Source organism: Electrona antarctica, assembly GCF_951216825.1.
Source record: "Electrona antarctica genome assembly, chromosome: 15".
NCBI lineage: Eukaryota > Metazoa > Chordata > Actinopteri > Myctophiformes > Myctophidae > Electrona > Electrona antarctica.
In genome coordinates, this window is record NC_136796.1 from 5,651,893 (window position 1) to 5,671,558 (window position 19,666).

Genomic DNA, 19,666 nt, shown 5'->3' on the forward strand with positions numbered 1-19,666 from the left:
GAAATAGAACTTCACCCAGCCATGGTGAAATAGAACTTCACCCAGACATGGTGAAATAGAACTTCACCCAGACATGGTGAAATAGAGCTTCACCCAGACATGGTGAAATAGAACTTCACCCAGACATGGTGAAATAGAACTTCACCCAGACATGGTGAAATAGAACTTCACCCAGACATGGTGAAATAGAACTTCACCCAGACATGGTGAAATAGAGCTTCACCCAGACATGGTGAAATAGAACTTCACCCAGACATGGTGAAATAGAACTTCACCCAGACATGGTGAAATAGAACTTCACCCAGACATGGTGAAATAGAACTTCACCCAGACATGGTGAAATAGAACTTCACCCAGACATGGTGAAATAGAACTTCACCCAGACATGGTGAAATAGAACTTCACCCAGCCACGGTGAAATAGAACTTCACTCAGACACGGTGAAATAGAACTTCACTCAGACATGGTGAAATAGCGATTCCGTACCAGTGAAAGGCACAGCTCCGTCGCGGTCAAAACAGTAGTCGTGTAACATATACAGATTTTGGGGATTTCTAGGCGTCTATGTACGGAATTGCAATTCCGTGCTATTTCGCCGTATTTCTGTGAGATGGGGTTGGTCCAATACTGTATATGTGTGTTCAGTTTCTTGTCTTGAGCTCTGCTGTGTTGTTGGCTCTGCTGTCGCACCGCAGTGTGTCTATGTATGGTGTGTCACTTTCTCTACATTCCTGGCGGTGTCCTAGGTTGGTTGGTTGGTTGGTTGGCTCCCACTGTGGTCAGTTTGTCTCTAGTTCCTGGTGCCTGACGCTCTGCCCTGCCAGCCTCATCCTCCCTCTCTCTCTCTCTCTCTCTCTCTCTCTCTCTCTCTCTCTCTCTCTCTCTCTCTCTCTCTCTCTCTCTCTGACCTTGCCTGCATGTGGTACTACCCATGGTGTAAACTAATGAGGAGGACAACAGTTTATATTTGTAGCAGACTTTTTTTGAGTGATGGTGAACTTCAGGGTGTTGTTGGCTCATATCCTGCCACACTAATAGCCAGCGCAACACCCTGTCCTTTGTCCGCCTTCTCCTACCAAACCACACCGTTTGCACACATCTCTCCATGCACAACACCAACAGCATGCCTGTCCAGACATCACACATCTCACCGTGCACAACACCAACAGCATGCCTGTCCAGACATCAACCACTACTTTGCATCCACGCAACTGGTCCATTTAATAAAAGGATATGAGCAGTTTCCCGCCCCGAAAGTGACGATGATAACATGGACAGTGGAGATCACAATCTTGGAAAACAGACTTTGCATCCAATCATAAAAAATAAATAATAATGATAAAGAAAAATGAAGAAATGAAGTGTGTGTAGGTGCGCTCAGTGAAGCGCCAAGCAAACTCACGATGAAGCAGGTAGCACTGAAGCGGAACAGAGAGAAGCAGGCACACAATAATTGGCCATTATTATGGCCCTCAGACAGACAGACAGACAGACAGACAGCGCTGTAACACTGTGCCGAGCCTTAACCGGCGATAAACCTTTGTATTATTACAGCGCGTACATCTGTCAGCCCAGGCACAAACTTAACCCATTCTGGGCGGGAACACCTTTTGGTGTTTTACTTTTAACCATAATTTTAAACTTTATCTATTGAAAAATAGCAGATCTACAAGCTCAAGCTTGTAGATCTCCTATTTTTGAAAAATCGTTATAATGTGGCGCAAATCTTTCAATATATTCTTTCACAATGAACGTTTTAACTCATACCTTTGCTTCTGGGGGGGTCCCTGAAACTACATATTTTCAGATGGGAGTCGGCGGCCAAATTCAGATAAATCTGGGGGTCCTTGACATGGAAAAGGTTGAGCACCACTGACATAGAGACATAGGTTTTTCAGGAAACTGTCAGGATTTAGAAGAATTCTTTTTAATTTCGACGTCGGGTCTAAATGGGTTAACCCATCACCACCGGGAAAGCAACTGTGTAACCACTTTATCCATTATTTCATACTTTGGCTATTTAAAAAAGAAAAAGCTCATAGCGTCTTGTAGCTCTGCTATTTTAAAACAAATCTTGAAAATATGTGCGATTTCAAGACGTATGGTTTTTAACGCGATCATTTTTGAGCGGTGGCACACCGTCTCCTTTGCACAGCAACTGTATGGGCGCGTTCGGAAATAGCACACTGAGCGCACTGTGCAATGCAAACTAATAGGCGAGTGTGCTCCCGGTGCGCATTTCCGAACGCACCCTAAGTGTGTCCATATGTATGTCTGTATGTCTGAGTACGAATCTTTTTTTAACTCATATCTTTGCTGCTTCAGGTCCCTGAAACAAGATATTGTGAGACGGGTGTCCGTAGGCCAAATGCATATAATGTTGGTCCTTGAGTCCGCAACACGAACAAGTCTGAGAACCACTGATATACATATCCTATCAGGCAACATGAGTAAAACTGTCAGGATTTAGGAGACATTTTGTAGAATCGTGTCCTCAGGTCTTACTGGGTTAAAGGCACATCATGTCCCTATTAATGATTCGTTTGAGTGCAGTACAACAGCAGCACCCCCCCCCCCCCCCCCCCCCCCCCTTTCTCCCCACCCCCCCCAGAGCTAGTCTCTTTTTGATGCATGCTTTTCCTTGGTTTTTATTAGCTTAACCCATTCTGTACGGGAACCCCTCTTGGTGTTTAAGCATTATGTTATACTTTAGCTATTGAAAAATAGCAGATCTACAAGTTCATAGCGCGGCACTCAGTGCCGCGCTATGAGCTTGTAGATTTTAGAAAAATCGTGAAAATGTGCCTTTTTTGAGCACCACTGATACAGAAACATAAGGTTTCTCAGAAAACTGTCAGGATTCCGAAGACATTTTTTAACATTTTGACGTCAGGCCTAAATGTGATAATAAAGCTAAATGGCTTGATAGCGGTAAGGGACACACATTATGGGCTTGGAGAGCCCACACCGCAGGGTATCCGACCACATGCTAGCCCATGCAGGCGTCATGGCGCTCTAGACCTGCTTTGGGTAATTTATTTTCCTCGCTCTGGTGAGTTCATTGTGTAATTTCTACATCGTTTGTTTTAACTTTAGTCTTTTTTTAAACACGAGCAGAATCACGCGGCGTGTCGTTAACCCAGCTGTCAAGAGGAGCCATCCCATCGGTGGTGAAGACATTCCTCAAGTAATTGATTGATTGATTGAATTTTTTGAATGAAAGCCAAAGTCAATAAAAAAAGTGCTACTTTTTCAATTCATCAGAACATTTAAAGAACTACAAATATACAAGTAAAGGTATCGACATATGAAGGAGAAAAAAATAAAAATACTGTGCCTTTAATATAACGTAGTTCATTACGCAATTAAACAATCCTGTAGGCCTTTTTTCCACAGCCAGTCCTAGTTGTATAATGATTCTTCCTTCACAGCTGTTTCCAGTGATATTAATTAAGGTTATAACAGGGTCAGGGTGCTGCTTTAGTGCACGCTAGCACACAGTGTTGATTTTGACAGCTAATTTTGAATTAGTTTTAGTCATATAGTCGTCAGAATAAAATTCAATTTAGTTTCAGTAAAAATGTTGTCATCTGAAATGTTTTAGTTTGTCTTGTTTTAGTCGACTAAATACCATAAGATTTCAATCTACAGTTGAATTAGTCGACTAAGATGCATGTGATGGTGTTGAAAGGCCTGATTCATACTCAGCTGTGTGCCGAAACGTTGTGAGCTTGTAATATCTCCTATCTTTTTGGAGAGTGACACCTGCACACAACCAGACATAGGGCAGTATTATGCGTGTCTTAAGTACCAGGTCTTATGACTTAACTTAAGACCTGGAGGCGTGATCAATGCCATTTGGCTATTCTGAGTGGCCAAACAGCATTGACCACGCCTCCAGGTCTTAAGTTAAGTAATAAGACCTGGTACTTAAGACACACATAATACTGCCCTTAGTCTTTTAGTTCTACTGGATCTCTGCTCCTTTAGTCCCTGTCTAATGGTGCGTTCACACGGGGCAGATGCAAAGATACAGTCTACCATGCATTGTCAATGTACACCAGCGACATAAACGTTGCAAAGATGCATCCGAGTTTTTATAGCTGCTGCCAAAGATGCAAAGCTTCCAAGCTACAAATAAGATGAACTGTCTTGTTTCTTTGCATATTTGCATCTGCCCGTGTGAACACAGCATAGGACTTTAGTCTAGTTTGTATTTGTCGACGGAATTGTCAGTATCTTTAGTCCTAGTTTTAGTCATCATAGCTTAGCTTGTGTTTGGTTAGTGAAAAAAGGCTAGTCGACGGACATTATTTTGTCATCGTTTTAGTCGACAAAATGAACACTGCTGAACGGCTAACTGGAAAGACTCTACACCAGGGGTGCCCAAAAGGTAGATTGTGTGTGATCTACCAGTAGATCATTTGTCTAATACGTAACTACTTTCAGCAATGGGATAATATATATTTTTGGTGGGTAGATCTGGTTGAGCTGGTCATTTTGAAAGTAGCTCTCAAGTCTAAAAAGTGTGGACACCTCTGCTCTACACTAAATGGAACAGAGCCTTGTTAAGTGACCAGTGGTGGACACTGGGCAGCAAGACATTTACTGGAGCAACTGTACTTAGGTACTTTTTTTGTAATTTATTGGGGTTTGAACACTTTTTTCCCACCACCGCTGGTATCATCGGTAACATTTCATAGGTTCTCGGCTGCGGGAGAGTCATTTTGTTCGTGATAATCCGACCAGCGTGGTGATGATAATCCACTTGTTTTCGCAAGTCGTACAAGTGCGAGCGGAGTGTGATGTTTGCACCTCCTGCGACGCGCTGTGCCAAACTAGTCTGGCGTGCCAGCAGCACAGCACGGCACTACTCCCACGGATTAACCCATTTAGGCCTGACCTCAAAATTTAAAAAAAATCTTCTAAATGCTCCAGTTTTCTGAAATAAATATTGTCACGATTTTTCAAAAATAGCAGACCTACAAGCTCGTAGCGCGCCACTCGGTGGCGCGCTATGAGCTTGTAGATCTGCTATTTTCCAATAGCTAAATTATAACAATGTTTAAAACACCAAAAGGGGTTCCCGCCCAAAATGGGTTAAAGTTATCTGTCGCCACGACTGATTATTGCAGTCATTTGGATTCCATAGCAGTCTTCAATGGAATCATGTTGTGCACCGAAAATAGCCAAAGAGCGAGCGAATATCCTATTTTAAATGGGACCCTATGGCCTATGGGATGCACACGCACGTTTCCTGGTGCTGGGGGTGAGCAAGGCGTTGCCTATAGCAACCGGGCCAGTGTTAAAAGTCGATTTTCAGCTAAACCGTTTCGAATCGATAGCTGTACATTTATTGACGGAGAATTCCGACAAAAGCAGACAATGGTTGGATTTTAATTGACGTACAGTTGGAGGCCATCGATATTGTCCTTTTCTTTTTGCAGAGGTTTGCGTGATCTGCGCAAAAGGACAGTTAACCCATTTTGGGCGGGAACCCCTTTTGGTGTTTTAAACATTATGTTATAATTTAGCTATTGAAAAATAGCAGATCTACAAGCTCATAGCGCGCCACCGAGTGGCGCGCTACGAGCTTGTAGGTCTGCTATTTTTGAAAAATCGTGAAAATATTTATTTCAGAAAACTGGAGAATTTTTTTAAATTTTGAGGTCAGGCCTAAATGGGTCAAATGATAAGGGACAATATCGGTGGCACCCAACTGTAATACTCTGTCCACGGCAGCTAAATTGATAAGTGGTTAATTCAGCGTGGATTAAATTGATATAAATATGGATTAAACTGATATAAATATGGATTAAACTGATATAAATATGGATTTTTGTTTTGTTTTTGTGGATCATTACAGCCAGCTTGGGCATCTTAAAATTATATCTCGTAGATTAAAAAAAAAGGGTGGGGGGTTGGCTTTTTAAAGGGGCCAGTTTCGAGTTGCAACCACCTGTAAGCGGCGAAGTGCTCTTTGAGAGCGGTTTTGAAGGAGAATAGGGATTCACATTCTTTCTATGACTGTTGGTTGGACATTCCAACAGTCTAAGACTGGACGTTTCCATTACTGTTGTATTGTAAGGGCCGATTCATACTCCTATTTTACCGCTGTTTCGGCGCTGTAGTGCCGAAATGATTTCGGCTCGTCAGAAATTTTCAGTAGCACCGAAGAGCCGACTTTAGGACGGTACCCGCCCCCCCCCGAACCTAAAATGACGTCACATTGTAGGCTCAACAGAGCCGAACCGACTTTTATTCGGCTCTAAACTAGGAGTATGAATCGGCCCTTAGTCTCTCATACTTTGACATCTGGACCGTTGTCTCTGCCTTAGTTGGTATTCTCATGTTCTCTGAGTATACCCCGATACCAGAATCACCCAAACAAGAATGTGCAAAGTAAGCTGCCTCAGCAATGGGCAGGTTTTATGGATTCTAAAACATATGGCTGTCGCTGTGTGTGTGTGTGCGTGTGTGCGTGCGCGTGTGCGTGCGTGCCTGTGTGTGTGCGTGTGCACGTGCATGTGTGTGTGCGTGTGTGCGTGTGTGTGCGTGCGCGTGCCTGTGTGCGTGTGTGTGTGGTCCCTGCAGACTGCAGCATCTGTCCCCACATGCACCGCGGCCGTCCGGAAGAATCTTTTGACGAGCGGCAAAGCCACTGTAAATAATTCATTGGTTTCTGTTCATTAATATGGATAGATTTGTCTCCGTGACTGGCTGCGCTGCACCAGACTCCATACCACGAGTCCATGACAGATGTTTCTTATCCAGGAAGGCCCCTCGCATTACCTTTTGAAAGACCTGCGCGTGCGTGTGTGTGCGTCTGTGTGCGTGTGTGTGCGTCCGTGCGTGTGTGTGTGTCCTATACTCGTGAGAGCCAGAGCTAAATGAATGTGATGTAATGCATTGTTAGCTTGTTGTTCAGAAGAACAATGGGTTGCGCCAGAGCCTTCTATTGAGAGTTGCGCCATTGAGGGGGGCAGAAAACAGCGCCGGTCACGTGGTTCATGTAACTCTAAATAGTGACAAATGCCCAGACTCCAGTGCATTCCATACACTTGCTTTGTGCTTTGTCACTATTCGCTAATAGCGGTGTGTGTGTGTGTGTGTGTGTGTGTGTGTGTGTGTGAGAGAGAGACCTGGTGAATGTGAATGGAGATGACGCAACTCTCCTTCAATAGCTCTGGGTTGCAGTTGCACACATCCAGTTTGTTGCTGGTGCTGGACAGCAGTGGACACCGATTAAATGTCCCTGCAAACTGCTGCATTTTTCGGACAGCAGACTGCACAGATCTTTTCCACACATTCCACGTATAATTGACGAGATACCGTGACTGCCAACTGTGACCGAAACATTTATTTTATTTATTTTTTACCCATGAAAAAATATTCCTCTCACTTGTTTTATACTTTTGTTTTGTTACTTTTTGTTTTATCCCTCAGTACACGCTTGTTGTCTCTGTCGGGCGTAAACCTCATTATTTCCAAAACCGTTGCTTCTCACGATTCAAATTCGAAAGTGTCAAAAGTAGCAGATCGACGAGCTGGACTCGTTTTGAGTTTGTGGATCTGCTACTTTCCTTTCCATGCTCCTGTCTGACGCTGCAGTGTGATCAAGTAGGGTCTTAATTTACTAATAAAAAAAAACACACAAAAATAATAAAATGTGGAGATACGAGGTTTCTCCTCGACAACAACGATGCATTATGAGTCTGAACAGTCAACATATGTAAACGCGCCACTTAGTGGTTGTTGGATAATAATAATAATAATAATAATCTTTATTGTCCCGACTCCCGAAGGATATTCGTCTTCACAGTCTGTTCAAACACCCACATAAAAAACAACACAGAGCACATAACACCAAGACAACACATCGGTGGGGCAGTTTGTTTTATGCCGCGATGGCTGAGGGGACAAAACTCCTACTAAAACGGACCTTTTTCCATGGCAAGGTTCTGTATCTTTGTCCAGATGGCATGAGGTTAAAGAAGCGATACAGAGGATGATCAGTGTCATTTGATATCGGAAGTGCTAGCCGTGTGATGGCCTTATTGTTCACAAGCGTTAAACGTTGGTTCCTAATAAATAATCGTCACTTTGGCTCTCAGTGTGTGCGGGCGGCCACTCTTTTGTCTTTTTAAGACTTATCCTTTTAGCCTTATTGTTCAAATCAGAAAGTGTGGTTGTAGGACAGTGGTTCCCAAAGTGGGGTCCGGGGACCCCCAGGGGTACCTGAGGGAGTTCCAGGGGGTCCCCAGCTAAATGATAGTTTGGAACCAAATGGACCGTTATGGCTCTGTAACTCTGAGAGTGTACAAATGGAACCAAATGGACCCTAACGGGTCCATTTGGTTCCATTTGTACACTCTCAGAGTTAAAATGACATTGATTTTACAATATAAATTGGGGGTCCCAGAGATAGAAATGCCATTAAATGGGGGTCCGTAGACTAATGCATGTCAAACTGGGGGGTCCTTGAAATGAAACGGGTTGAGAATCACTGCTGCTAGAGCCGTACAAATCTTCTCTTATGGGGGGTCCCTGGCATATCCTTTCAAATGGGGGTCCCTGGCATATCCTTTCAAATGGGGGTCCGCGGGGCTAATTAGTGTCCATTTGGGGGTCCTTGACATGAAAAGGTTTGGGAACCACTGGTGTAGGAAGTCAGGTGATCTTTGGATATACAGTATTTGACGCAGTGTTATTTCTAGACGAAACGGTGAAAGCGTTTAATCCAGTGGGATAACACGATGCTTAACCCATTCTGACCTGAGATCAGATTCTAAAAATGTCTTCTACATCCTGACAGTTTTCTGAAAAAGCTTTGTCTCTATGTCAGTCGTTCTTCGATTTTTCAAAAATAGCAGACCTACAAGCTCAGTTGTAGCTATGAGCTTGTAGATCTGCTATTTTTCAATAGCTAAAGCATAACATAATGCTGACACCAAAAGGGGTTCCCGCCCAAAATTGGTTAATCACCTCCGTACCAACCAGGCTGGCACCCACAGGCCCCGTTTCCAGAATTAACTCCCTTATTGGAACAGAGTCAGACACAGATACGTACACGTCTGACCCAACCTGCTTATGTAAACTGGAACCAGGTTCCCTGCCTGCGTCGTATCTCTGCAACCTGGCCTGGTTGTATTTATAGCAACAACCCTCTTCTCTCCTCGCTTTCTTTCTTTCTTCATGCTCTCATGCATTAAAGGAGAATTTTGGACTAGAAGGCAAATTTCTTGGCTTTATTTGTAGTTGTTACATCCCCACCAAAGAGGTTATTTTGTGCAAAAGCCCATTATTGGCTATTCCCCCTACCCTAAGCCCTCATTGGGACGTTTTAGTGCTAATTCGCTTATTTTCATCTAAATAAGTAGTAAAGTGTGCCGCTTAGGATACTATTTACATTATGAAGAGAGGATATATACAAAAAAACTGATGTTTGAGCGATGTAAATAAGCAAATTAGCTTCTTCTGCAATGTACTCCTTGTTGATTTGCGCGTGCGCACTGCAGTTCACTTCCATGTTTGCGGCTCGAAAAGAATGGCTCGTAACTAATATCTAGGGAGCTTTCTATGGTTTTGACCAGATGGGCAATGTTCTGTCTTCATTTCTGACTTCAGCATGCCTCTCGTTTGGAATATTAACTCTTCTAGAGAGACTTTAGCCTTCAGCGTGACCGGCGCGAGGTAAGAATGGAAGATTATGCCTCCCGGTTTTGGGGAGGAAAGGAAGGCGGGGCTTTTCAGAGTAAAATCTGCCATATCTGATGGCACTCTAGCGCCTATATTTTGAAATATGCTGGCGCATCCGTTGTGATAAGATGAAAGAATATTTGAAGTGATCAAACTAGCAATAGAAAACAAGTTTAGAAGCATTTTCCATAAACATGAATGGGCTCATATCAGAAATGTCATAAAAGTAAGCTCAAATCTTAGATTTCTTCAGCTTGGTCGGCCTAAAACATCATTATATTTTCCGTCTTGAGATTTTATTATTTTGCTTTTTTCCCATGTGCTCTGTTGTTAAGAGAACGTTGACTGCCATATGGACGTAGATCTGTGTCATCTGGTGTTTTACGCTAGATGGCGCTCTTCGCCAACCTATGCATTATTCTAGAAACGAATTCACCCGGAAATCACGTGATCCAAAAGAAAACTACAGCCCGCTAAAGTATTCCAAGTATTTTAATAATGCTTCTTCTGCAGTTAGTGGCATACAGCAGTGGTTCCCAAAGTGGGGTCCGGGTACCCCTAGGGTCCTTGAGAGAGTTTCAGGGGGTCCCCAGCTAAATGATAATTAGGAACCAAATGGACCCTTATGGGTCTACTTTGATTTTACAATATACATTGGGGTCCCTATATAGAAATGCCATTAAATGGGGGGCCGTAGCCTAATTCAGGTCAAACCTGGGGTCCTTGAAATTAAAATGGTTGAAAATCACTGCTATAGAGCCGGGAAAAAAGATCTCTTCTCTTATGGTGGGGGGGGGGGGGGGGGGGGGTCCTTTGCATATATTTTCTAATGGGGGTCCACGGTCCACGGGCTAATTTGGGGGTTTGAAAACCACTGGCATACTGACTGAATCAATGTTGTCAGTAAATGAGTTGAGGTCTTCAGATCTCCACCATCTACAAGTACAACGTTTTTTAAACAACCAAATAAAAGGGACAGAAATAGCAGATCTACAAGCTCACAGTGTGTGGTTCTGGTTGTAATGGCAACGTAATGAAACCCATCCCAGAGCTTCCTGGGTTGTGTCAAGTATCCTGTAGGCTACTGTACGGAAGGTTCTGGGTTAACCTTCATAGATAAAAAGAGCTATTTGCTCCTCTCTCATCCATCTAGCTCTCTCTCTCTTGTTCCTACTCTATGTCTCTCGTCCTTGGTGCTCTCATTCGCTCTCTCATCCCCTCTCTCTCTCTCTCTCTCTCTCTCTCTCTCTCTCTCTCTCTCTCTCTCTCTCTCTCTCTCTCTCTCTCTCTCTCTCTCTCTCTCTCTCTCTCTCTCACTCTCACTCTCACTCTCACTCTCACTCTCTCTCTCACTCACAGGTTCCAATATTCAGTTCAGTGACCATGGAGGCCAGAAGCTGTGTTCATGTCCACTTGTCCTGTGCCTACTTGGGGACGATGCAAGTTGGGAACAATGACCATCTGGAATGCATGCTCCACCCTAGTATGCAATACCCGTTATATCCGTTATTATTATAACAACGGATCTCTGCATCCGCATCTCTGTATCTGTCTGCCTGTGTCTGAAGAGTGCAAACTGACTGTGAATAGTGGACTGGTTAAGTAATCAAATGGCAGGTGTGGTGTTGCCATGGCAATCATTTGGCTGGGGCTGGGAATTCTACGGTGCATTTATTGATAAGATAGACTCCGACCTGCTTCTGGTCTCCTAAAAAAGGCGTAGGGGAAGTAACCCGGAGATATAGCATATCTTGCTATTTTGTTCCCTATGCATTCTGTTCTGAAATCCCCTCCATTTTCCTCCCTATATTTGAGGCAAACAAATCCGTCTGGCTCTGATGAACCTGCCATAGCAGCGCTTTATACGACACTCCTCCACAGCCCAATTATCTCTGCGCCGTTCCCTTGGCGCTCAGCGCCCTCCCTCCCCTGGCCCTGCACGGCCCCCTCCACCGAGCCCCCTCCACCCGAGCCCCCTCCACCCGAGCCCCCTCCCCCCAACCCCCCTCCACCCGAGCGGAGTCGAAACCAATGTCACCCCAGGATAGAAGCAGATAGTCAGTCAGGTCCCTGTGCCTCAGGCCTCAGTAGAGATGCATGATATTGAAATTATGACCGATCTTCGATTACATGTAGGGTCAAATCGGGCGATACCGATACGTTATATTATATTTATTTTGAACTTTAGGACCTCAAGGACCCCCTCAAGGACATCAAGGACCCCCAGAGGTCCTTGAGGGGGTGTTTTTGAAAATACAAAAATATGTAATATCAGATGATAGCATTTTTATTTTGGTTTGCTTAAATCATCTCTTTGTGGTGGCCTCCCTGGTGCAAAACCTGTTCAGACTGGGGTTTTCAATTCAATATCAATTTAGGGCTCCTTGGCACGAAATGTTTTTTAGAACCAAGACAATGACTGCACGCTCCACAGTGATTTGAAAGCAGGTGCTCTCCTCCGCCCCCCTCCCCCTCTCCTCCTCCCCCCCTCCCCCTTGTCTTTAACACACTAAGCAGCGTGCCGCGCAGAGCGTAAATCACAGTGGCGGGTTCGATAAAGGGCTCCGCTCTGCAAGGTGCGTCTCGCTCTCTCGCTCGCTCTCTCGCTCGCTCTCTCGCTCGCTCTCTCGCTCACTCCTTCACTTCTCTAAAGAGACGGCTGCCAGAGCCTGTCAGTCATCTACCGCCCCTCTCCCCCTTCTCTGTCTGACGTCTCACACACACAACACACGCACGCACGTGCACATGCTTGCGCGTGCACACACACACACGCACACGCACATGCACACACACACACACACACACACACACACACACACACACACACACACACACACACACACACACACACACACACACACACACACTCGTATCTTGGCTGCCCCTCAGTCTGCCTGACATGGTTCGATGCCTGCCGCTCCGCAAACTGCGCCGCATATCTATAATCAATGGAAGAACAGTCTGGGCCTCAGTCTGGACATCACATTCTGATGCCCAAACTGCACCGCATATCTATAATCAATGGAAGAACAGTCTGGGCCTCAGTCTGGACATCACATTCTGATGCCCACTAAGTAGCTGTGGTGGTAAAAGTACTTAGTACTTAGTAAGTAAAAGTATCAATACTGCATACACTCATTCCACTCACGGTACAATTCGAATCACTAGGTTCACAGTACAATTTTCACCATTTTTAAACATCTATTGTTTAAAGTAATGATCCTGTATTCTCTTCTCTTTTATTTACCTGACCTCTGTTGTTTTGCATCATGTTTCAAATTGCAATTTAGTCACAATTTGAATTGTCACCAGTTTGAATCGATTTCTATTGAGTCTATTTTCGATAATATCATGATACGTATATACTATTTATATCTGCTGCAAAGGTTTCTCTATACTTTCTCCTCTCTCTTCTATTTGTACCACCTTTTGTGTATTTGACATTATGCCTTCTTGTTATTATGTCTTTCTTCCGGACAAATGCACCGTTCGGGACATTCATTTTAGCCCCCTTTCCTACGTGAAAGTCCCCATAGTGCTATATCACTGTCTCGCCTGCTCCAAACCAACCGTTCCACAATGTAAAACAAGCCAATCCCCATTACGTTACGCACGTGACGCGACACGTGAGCCACATGGAGAGACGGACAGACGGCCTCATTACAATCGTTTTACACTCGACTAATTATCGACGACAAAACGAGTCATTAAATGAGTCATTCGGTGACTGTTCACATACGTTCACGCATCGGTAATTATTTCTTTCTTTATTTTCTCCACCCCACTACAACGTAAATGAATCCATTCACACAGTCTTTTTCCCCTCCACACCCCACCACAATGTAAATGAATCCATTCACACAGTCTTTTTCCCCTCCACACCCCACCACAATGTAAATGAATCCATTCACGCAGTCTTTTTCCCCTCCACACCCCACCACAATGTAAATGAATCCATTCACACTGCAGTGCAGAGAAAATGATCATTCATTCTTCGCAGGCTTGTTGCTTTTGGCCCGGCATGCATGGGAACCGCCGTCGATCCCCTTATAATGTCTCATTTCCCTCAATCAAAGAGGAGCCAGGCTGGCTGAAATGAGACCCTAATTGCACCATCATTTTTGGATGGCGTAGAACATTAGATCCATCAATCAGACGGAATTTTCCTTGACAATGGAGGTATGATATTTTTCGCCGCCTTCCATACGTCATCATATCAGCCCCAGTTGGGCCTTCCATACATCATCATATCAGACCCAGTTGGGCCTTCCATGCATCATCATATCAGCCCCAGTTGGGCCTTCCATACATCATCATATCAGCCCCAGTTGGGTCATCATATCAGCCCCAGTTGGGCCTTCCATACATCACCATATCAGCCCCAGTTGGGCCTTCCATACGTCATCATATCAGCCCCAGTTGGGCCTTCCATACATCATCATATCAGCCCCAGTTGGGCCTTCCATACGTCATCATATCAGCCCCAGTTGGGTCTTCCATACATCATCATATCAGCCCCAGTTGGGTCATCATATCAGCCCCAGTTGGGCCTTCCATACATCATCATATCAGCCCCAGTTGGGTCATCATATCAGCCCCAGTTGGGCCTTCCATACATCATCATATCAGCCCCAGTTGGGCCTTCCATGCATCATCATATCAGCCCCAGTTGGGCCTTCCATACATCATCATATCAGCCCCAGTTGGGCCTTCCATACATCATCATATCAGCCCCAGTTGGGCCTTCCATGCATCATCATATCAGCCCCAGTTGGGCCTTCCATACATCATCATATCAGCCCCAGTTGGGCCTTCCATACATCATCATATCAGCCTTCCATACATCATCATATCAGCCCCAGTTGGGCCTTCCATACATCATCATATCAGCCTTCCATACATCATCATATCAGCCTTCCATACATCATCATATCAGCCCCAGTTGGGCCTTCCATGCATCATCATATCAGCCCCAGTTGGGTCATCATATCAGCCCCAGTTGGGCCTTCCATACATCATCATATCAGCCCCAGTTGGGCCTTCCATGCATCATCATATCAGCCCCAGTTGGGCCTTCCATGCATCATCATATCAGCCCCAGTTGGGCCTTCCATACATCGTCATATCAGCCTTCCATACATCGTCATATCAGCCTTCCATACATCATCATATCAGCCCCAGTTGGGTCATCATATCAGCCCCAGTTGGGCCTTCCATACGTCATCATATCAGCCCCAGTTGGGTCATCATATCAGCCCCAGTTGGACCTTCCATACATCATCATATCAGCCTTCCATACATCATCATATCAGCCTTCCATACATCATCATATCAGCCCCAGTTGGGTCATCATATCAGCCTTCCATACATCATCATATCAGCCCCAGTTGGGTCATCATATCAGCCTTCCATACATCATCATATCAGCCCCAGTTGGGTCATCATATCAGCCTTCCATACATCATCATATCAGCCTTCCATACATCATCATATCAGCCCCAGTTGGGTCATCATATCAGCCTTCCATACATCATCATATCAGCCCCAGTTGGGTCATCATATCAGCCCCAGTTGGGCCTTCCATGCATCATCATATCAGCCCCAGTTGGGTCATCATATCAGCCCCAGCCTTCCATACATCATCATATCAGCCCCAGTTGGGCCTTCCATACATCATCATATCAGCCCCAGTTGGGCCTTCCATACATCATCATATCAGCCCCAGTTGGGCCTTCCATATCAGCCCCAGTTGGGCCTTCCATACATCATCATATCAGCCCCAGTTGGGCAGCATAACCCATTTTGACCTGAGATCAGATTCTAAAAATGTCTTCTACATCCTGACAGTTTTCTGAAAAAGCTATGTTTCTTCGTTCTTCGATTTTTCAAAAACCTACAAGCTCGTAACGTGCCACTAGGTGGCGCGCTATGAGCTTGTAGATCTGCTATTTTTCAATAGCTAAAGCACAACATAATGCTAACACCAAAAGGGGTTCCCACCCAAAATGGGATAATCTCTCGTCTCCGTATTATTTCAAATTTGTACGTTTTTTTTGTCCTATTTCAGTGTTTTTTGTAACCCTTTTCATATCAAGGTCCATTATTTATTCAGCGTTTGAGCCTCATCCCGGCGCTGATTGTGTTAATATTTCATCATGTCTTTTCCCCCGCCAAAAATCGGTGAAAAACGTGCATGTTATTTTTAAAATATTCCTAAAAAAAGATAAATGAAGTTGGGACCTTCTCCTTTGGTCCACCCATTCCTAAGACATGTGAGAATGGTCCACCCATTCCTAAGACATGTGAGAATGGTCCACCCATTCCTAAGACATGTGAGAATGGTCCACCCATTCCTAAGACATGTGAGAATGGTCCACCCATTCCTAAGACATGTGAGAATGGTCCAGTGAAGTCCATTGTGGGTGTATGGGAGGTTTTCTCTATGACACTATCACTAATCACGGGTGAAACAGGGATGTGGGCAGGGAAACAAACCTATACGTTCTATGATGTCACTGAGCATGGAGGTACTGAAAGACCTGCCCACCTCAGACATCAGCAACATTATGATGTCACTGAGCATGGAGGTACTGAAAGACCCGCCCATCTCAGACATCAGCAACATTATGATGTCACTGAGCATGGAGGTACTGAAAGACCCGCCCACCTCAGACATCAGCAACATTATGATGTCACTGAGCATGGAGGTACTGAAAGACCCGCCCACCTCAGACATCAGCAACATTATGATGTCACTGAGCATGGAGGTACTGAAAGACCCGCCCATCTCAGACATCAGCAACATTATGATGTCACTGAGCATGGAGGTACTGAAAGACCCGCCCACCTCAGACATCAGCAACATTATGATGTCACTGAGCATGGAGGTACTGAAAGACCCGCCCACCTCAGACATCAGCAACATTATGATGTCACTGAGCATGGAGGTACTGAAAGACCCGCCCACCTCAGACATCAGCAACATTATGATGTCACTGAGCATGGAGGTACTGAAAGACCCGCCCACCTCAGACATCAGCAACATTATGATGTCACTGAGCATGGAGGTACTGAAAGACCCGCCCACCTCAGACATCAGCAACATTATGATGTCACTGAGCATGGAGGTACTGAAAGACCCCGCCCACCTCAGACATCAGCAACATTATGATGTCACTGAGCATGGAGGTACTGAAAGACCCGCCCACCTCAGACATCAGCAACATTATGATGTCACTGAGCATGGAGGTACTGAAAGACCCGCCCACCTCAGACATCAGCAACATTATGATGTCACTGAGCATGGAGGTACTGAAAGACCCGTCCACCTCAGACATCAGCAACATTATGATGTCACTGAGCATGGAGGTACTGAAAGACCCGCCCACCTCAGACATCAGCAACATTATGATGTCACTGAGCATGGAGGTACTGAAAGACCCGCCCACCTCAGACATCAGGCAACATTATGATGTCACTGAGCATGGAGGTACTGAAAGGACCCGCCCACCTCAGACATCAGCAACATTATGATGTCACTGAGCATGGAGGTACTGAAAGACCCGCCCACCTCAGACATCAGCAAACATTATGATGTCCACTGAGCATGGAGGTACTGAAAGACCCGCCCACCTCAGACATCAGCAACATTATGATGTCACTGAGCATGGAGGTACTGAAAGACCCGCCCACCTCAGACATCAGCAACATTATGATGTCACTGAGCATGGAGGTACTGAAAGGACCCGCCCACCTCAGACATCAGCAACATTATGATGTCACTGAGCATGGAGGTACTGAAAGACCCGCCCATCTCAGACATCAGCAACATTATGATGTCACTGAGCATGGAGGTACTGAAAGACCCGCCCACCTCAGACATCATTCATCATTATGAACATTGCAAAAATATAATTGTCCGCGTGAAAATCACCCGTGTTTAGTGTTCTAAGGTTAAGTGTGTTTGAACCGACATGGTTCTGCATTGCAGACAGTGAGTGAGTAGAGGTTTTCCTATATAGTTTAGTGATTTTGTATTGTTTTTTTTTATTCTTTATTTACCCAGGGAAGTATAGCTGAGCACAGGTGCTCATTTTCAGCAACGCCCCTGCACATAGAAACACACAGACACACACACACACACACATTAAAACCTGGGAGCTGACCAGTACAACCACAGTCTTATACTGTTGGCCACTAAGCAGCTCCAGGGGGAGCAGTTGGGGGTTCAGTGCCTTGCTCAAGGGCACTTCAGCGGTGTTTGGTGAGTGATGACTTCCCCACCCAGACATTTAGTCGACAAAATCGAGCCTTAGTCGACTCTCTCTATTTCTGGACATAGAGGGGCGGGACAAAGTAGCGCTGGAAAACCGACGCCAACTTCCTATTGGTTCACCATGCTATATGAGGCCCCGCCTCCCCACTCTCCTCCCCTCCCCCCTCCCCCACACTGAATTTAGAGCGACGCCCCTCTGTTATTGTTTTTTCCCCGAAATATGAGGGTTTTTTTTTCGTGCTGGGCTTTGAAAACAAAACGCCTGCGGTCCCGAGGCTATCCTCACTCTCTTTGTTTTTGTGTCCTCTGTCTCTCTCTACACTCTCATTCTTGTCTTCATGTGCGTGTGTGTGCGTGCGTGTGCGTGCGTGCGTACGTGCGTGCGTGCGTGCGTGCGTGCGTGCGTGCGTGCGTGCGTGCGTGCGTGCGTGCGTGCGTGCGTGCGTGCGCGTGCGCGCGCGCGTGTGTGTGTGTGTGTGTGTCTGTGCGCGTGCCTCAATTTTCCCGGTGCCAAAGCCATCAAAGGAACAGCATATCAAAATAACACAATCCCCTCATGAATTTCACGGTGAGGCCAGCCGCTCGCCCGGCTGCCGGGGGGAGGGGGTGAGAGAGAGAGAGAGAGAGAGAGAGAGAGAGAGAGAGAGAGAGAGAGGGAGAGAGGACTGAGAGACTGAGAGACTGAGAGAGAGAGAGAGAGAGAGAGAGAGAGCATCTGGGCCATATCGTCTCTGTCGGGTGGAAACCTCACATGTCCAAAACAGCAGATCTACAAGCGTGATTTTGCAGATCTTCTCCTTGTGAGACGCTGTATGTGGTGTAAGAGACACATGGAGTTAGGAGCTTTCTGCCCAGACGACGGCACGGTTATTATGTCCTCTAGAGCGTCGCAGTCCCCGCCCCCTTTCATGACGACGACATGCCCGCAGGAAAATTCCCCATGCATTTATTCCCCATAGTCATTTCAAAAAGTATTTATTCAAAGACCTTTTTAAGCCTCGGACAAAAGGCCAACTCTTGTTGTGACAAATCATGAAATTAAACGTTTTGGGCAGATCAAATAATTAGAAGAAAAAAAAAAAAGGGCAACACCTTTTATTCACGACAAGAGTTGGCTTTGTCCGAGGCTTAAATGTCTTTAACGTTTTGGGGGTTTGACCCCCCCCCCCCATCCCCCCCTCCCTCTGGCGGGACAGACTTTTCGGGGCTGATAATCTGCCACATCAAAACGCTTACCACGTTCTCGCCGTTTCCCTGCAACACGTTCTCCTCTTCTCATCCATTTAATGTCTTCCCCCCCCATCTCCCCTTCCCCATCCATCCACAGATCATCAAGGACCAGAAGCTGCTGATCATCGTGGGGGGCATGCTGCTCATCGACCTGTGCATCCTCATCTGCTGGCAGATCGTCGACCCGCTCAAGAGGACGGTGGAGGAGTACAGCCTGGAGGTCAGTGTGTGTGTGTGTGGACCGCAGCATGTGCGCGCGCGCGCGTGTGTGTGTGTGTGTGTGTGTGTGTGTGTGTGTGTGAGTGAGATGGCCTTGCTTCCCTTCCCCTCAACGACGAAGGACGTGGGGAAATGGCCTGACACTAGCAATGCAGCTCTCTTCTCCCCTGTCTGTCTGTTTGATGTAGCAACGCTTCTGAGAGCCAATGTTGTTGCGTCGTTGATGATGCCGGTGATGTTGAA

The 19,666-nt window shown here is 45.7% G+C and overlaps 1 protein-coding gene across 1 annotated transcript in view; it reads left to right on the forward strand.

Annotated features, from left to right (window-relative positions):
• The window catches only part of gabbr2 (gamma-aminobutyric acid (GABA) B receptor, 2), a gene marked incomplete at both ends in the record, with an annotated part of 420,874 nt that overhangs the window by 330,247 nt on the left and 70,961 nt on the right, over positions 1-19,666 (forward strand). Inside the window, 1 exon segment of the mRNA XM_079522984.1 lies at positions 19,302-19,424. Coding sequence (XP_079379110.1) covers positions 19,302-19,424 — 123 coding nt within the window.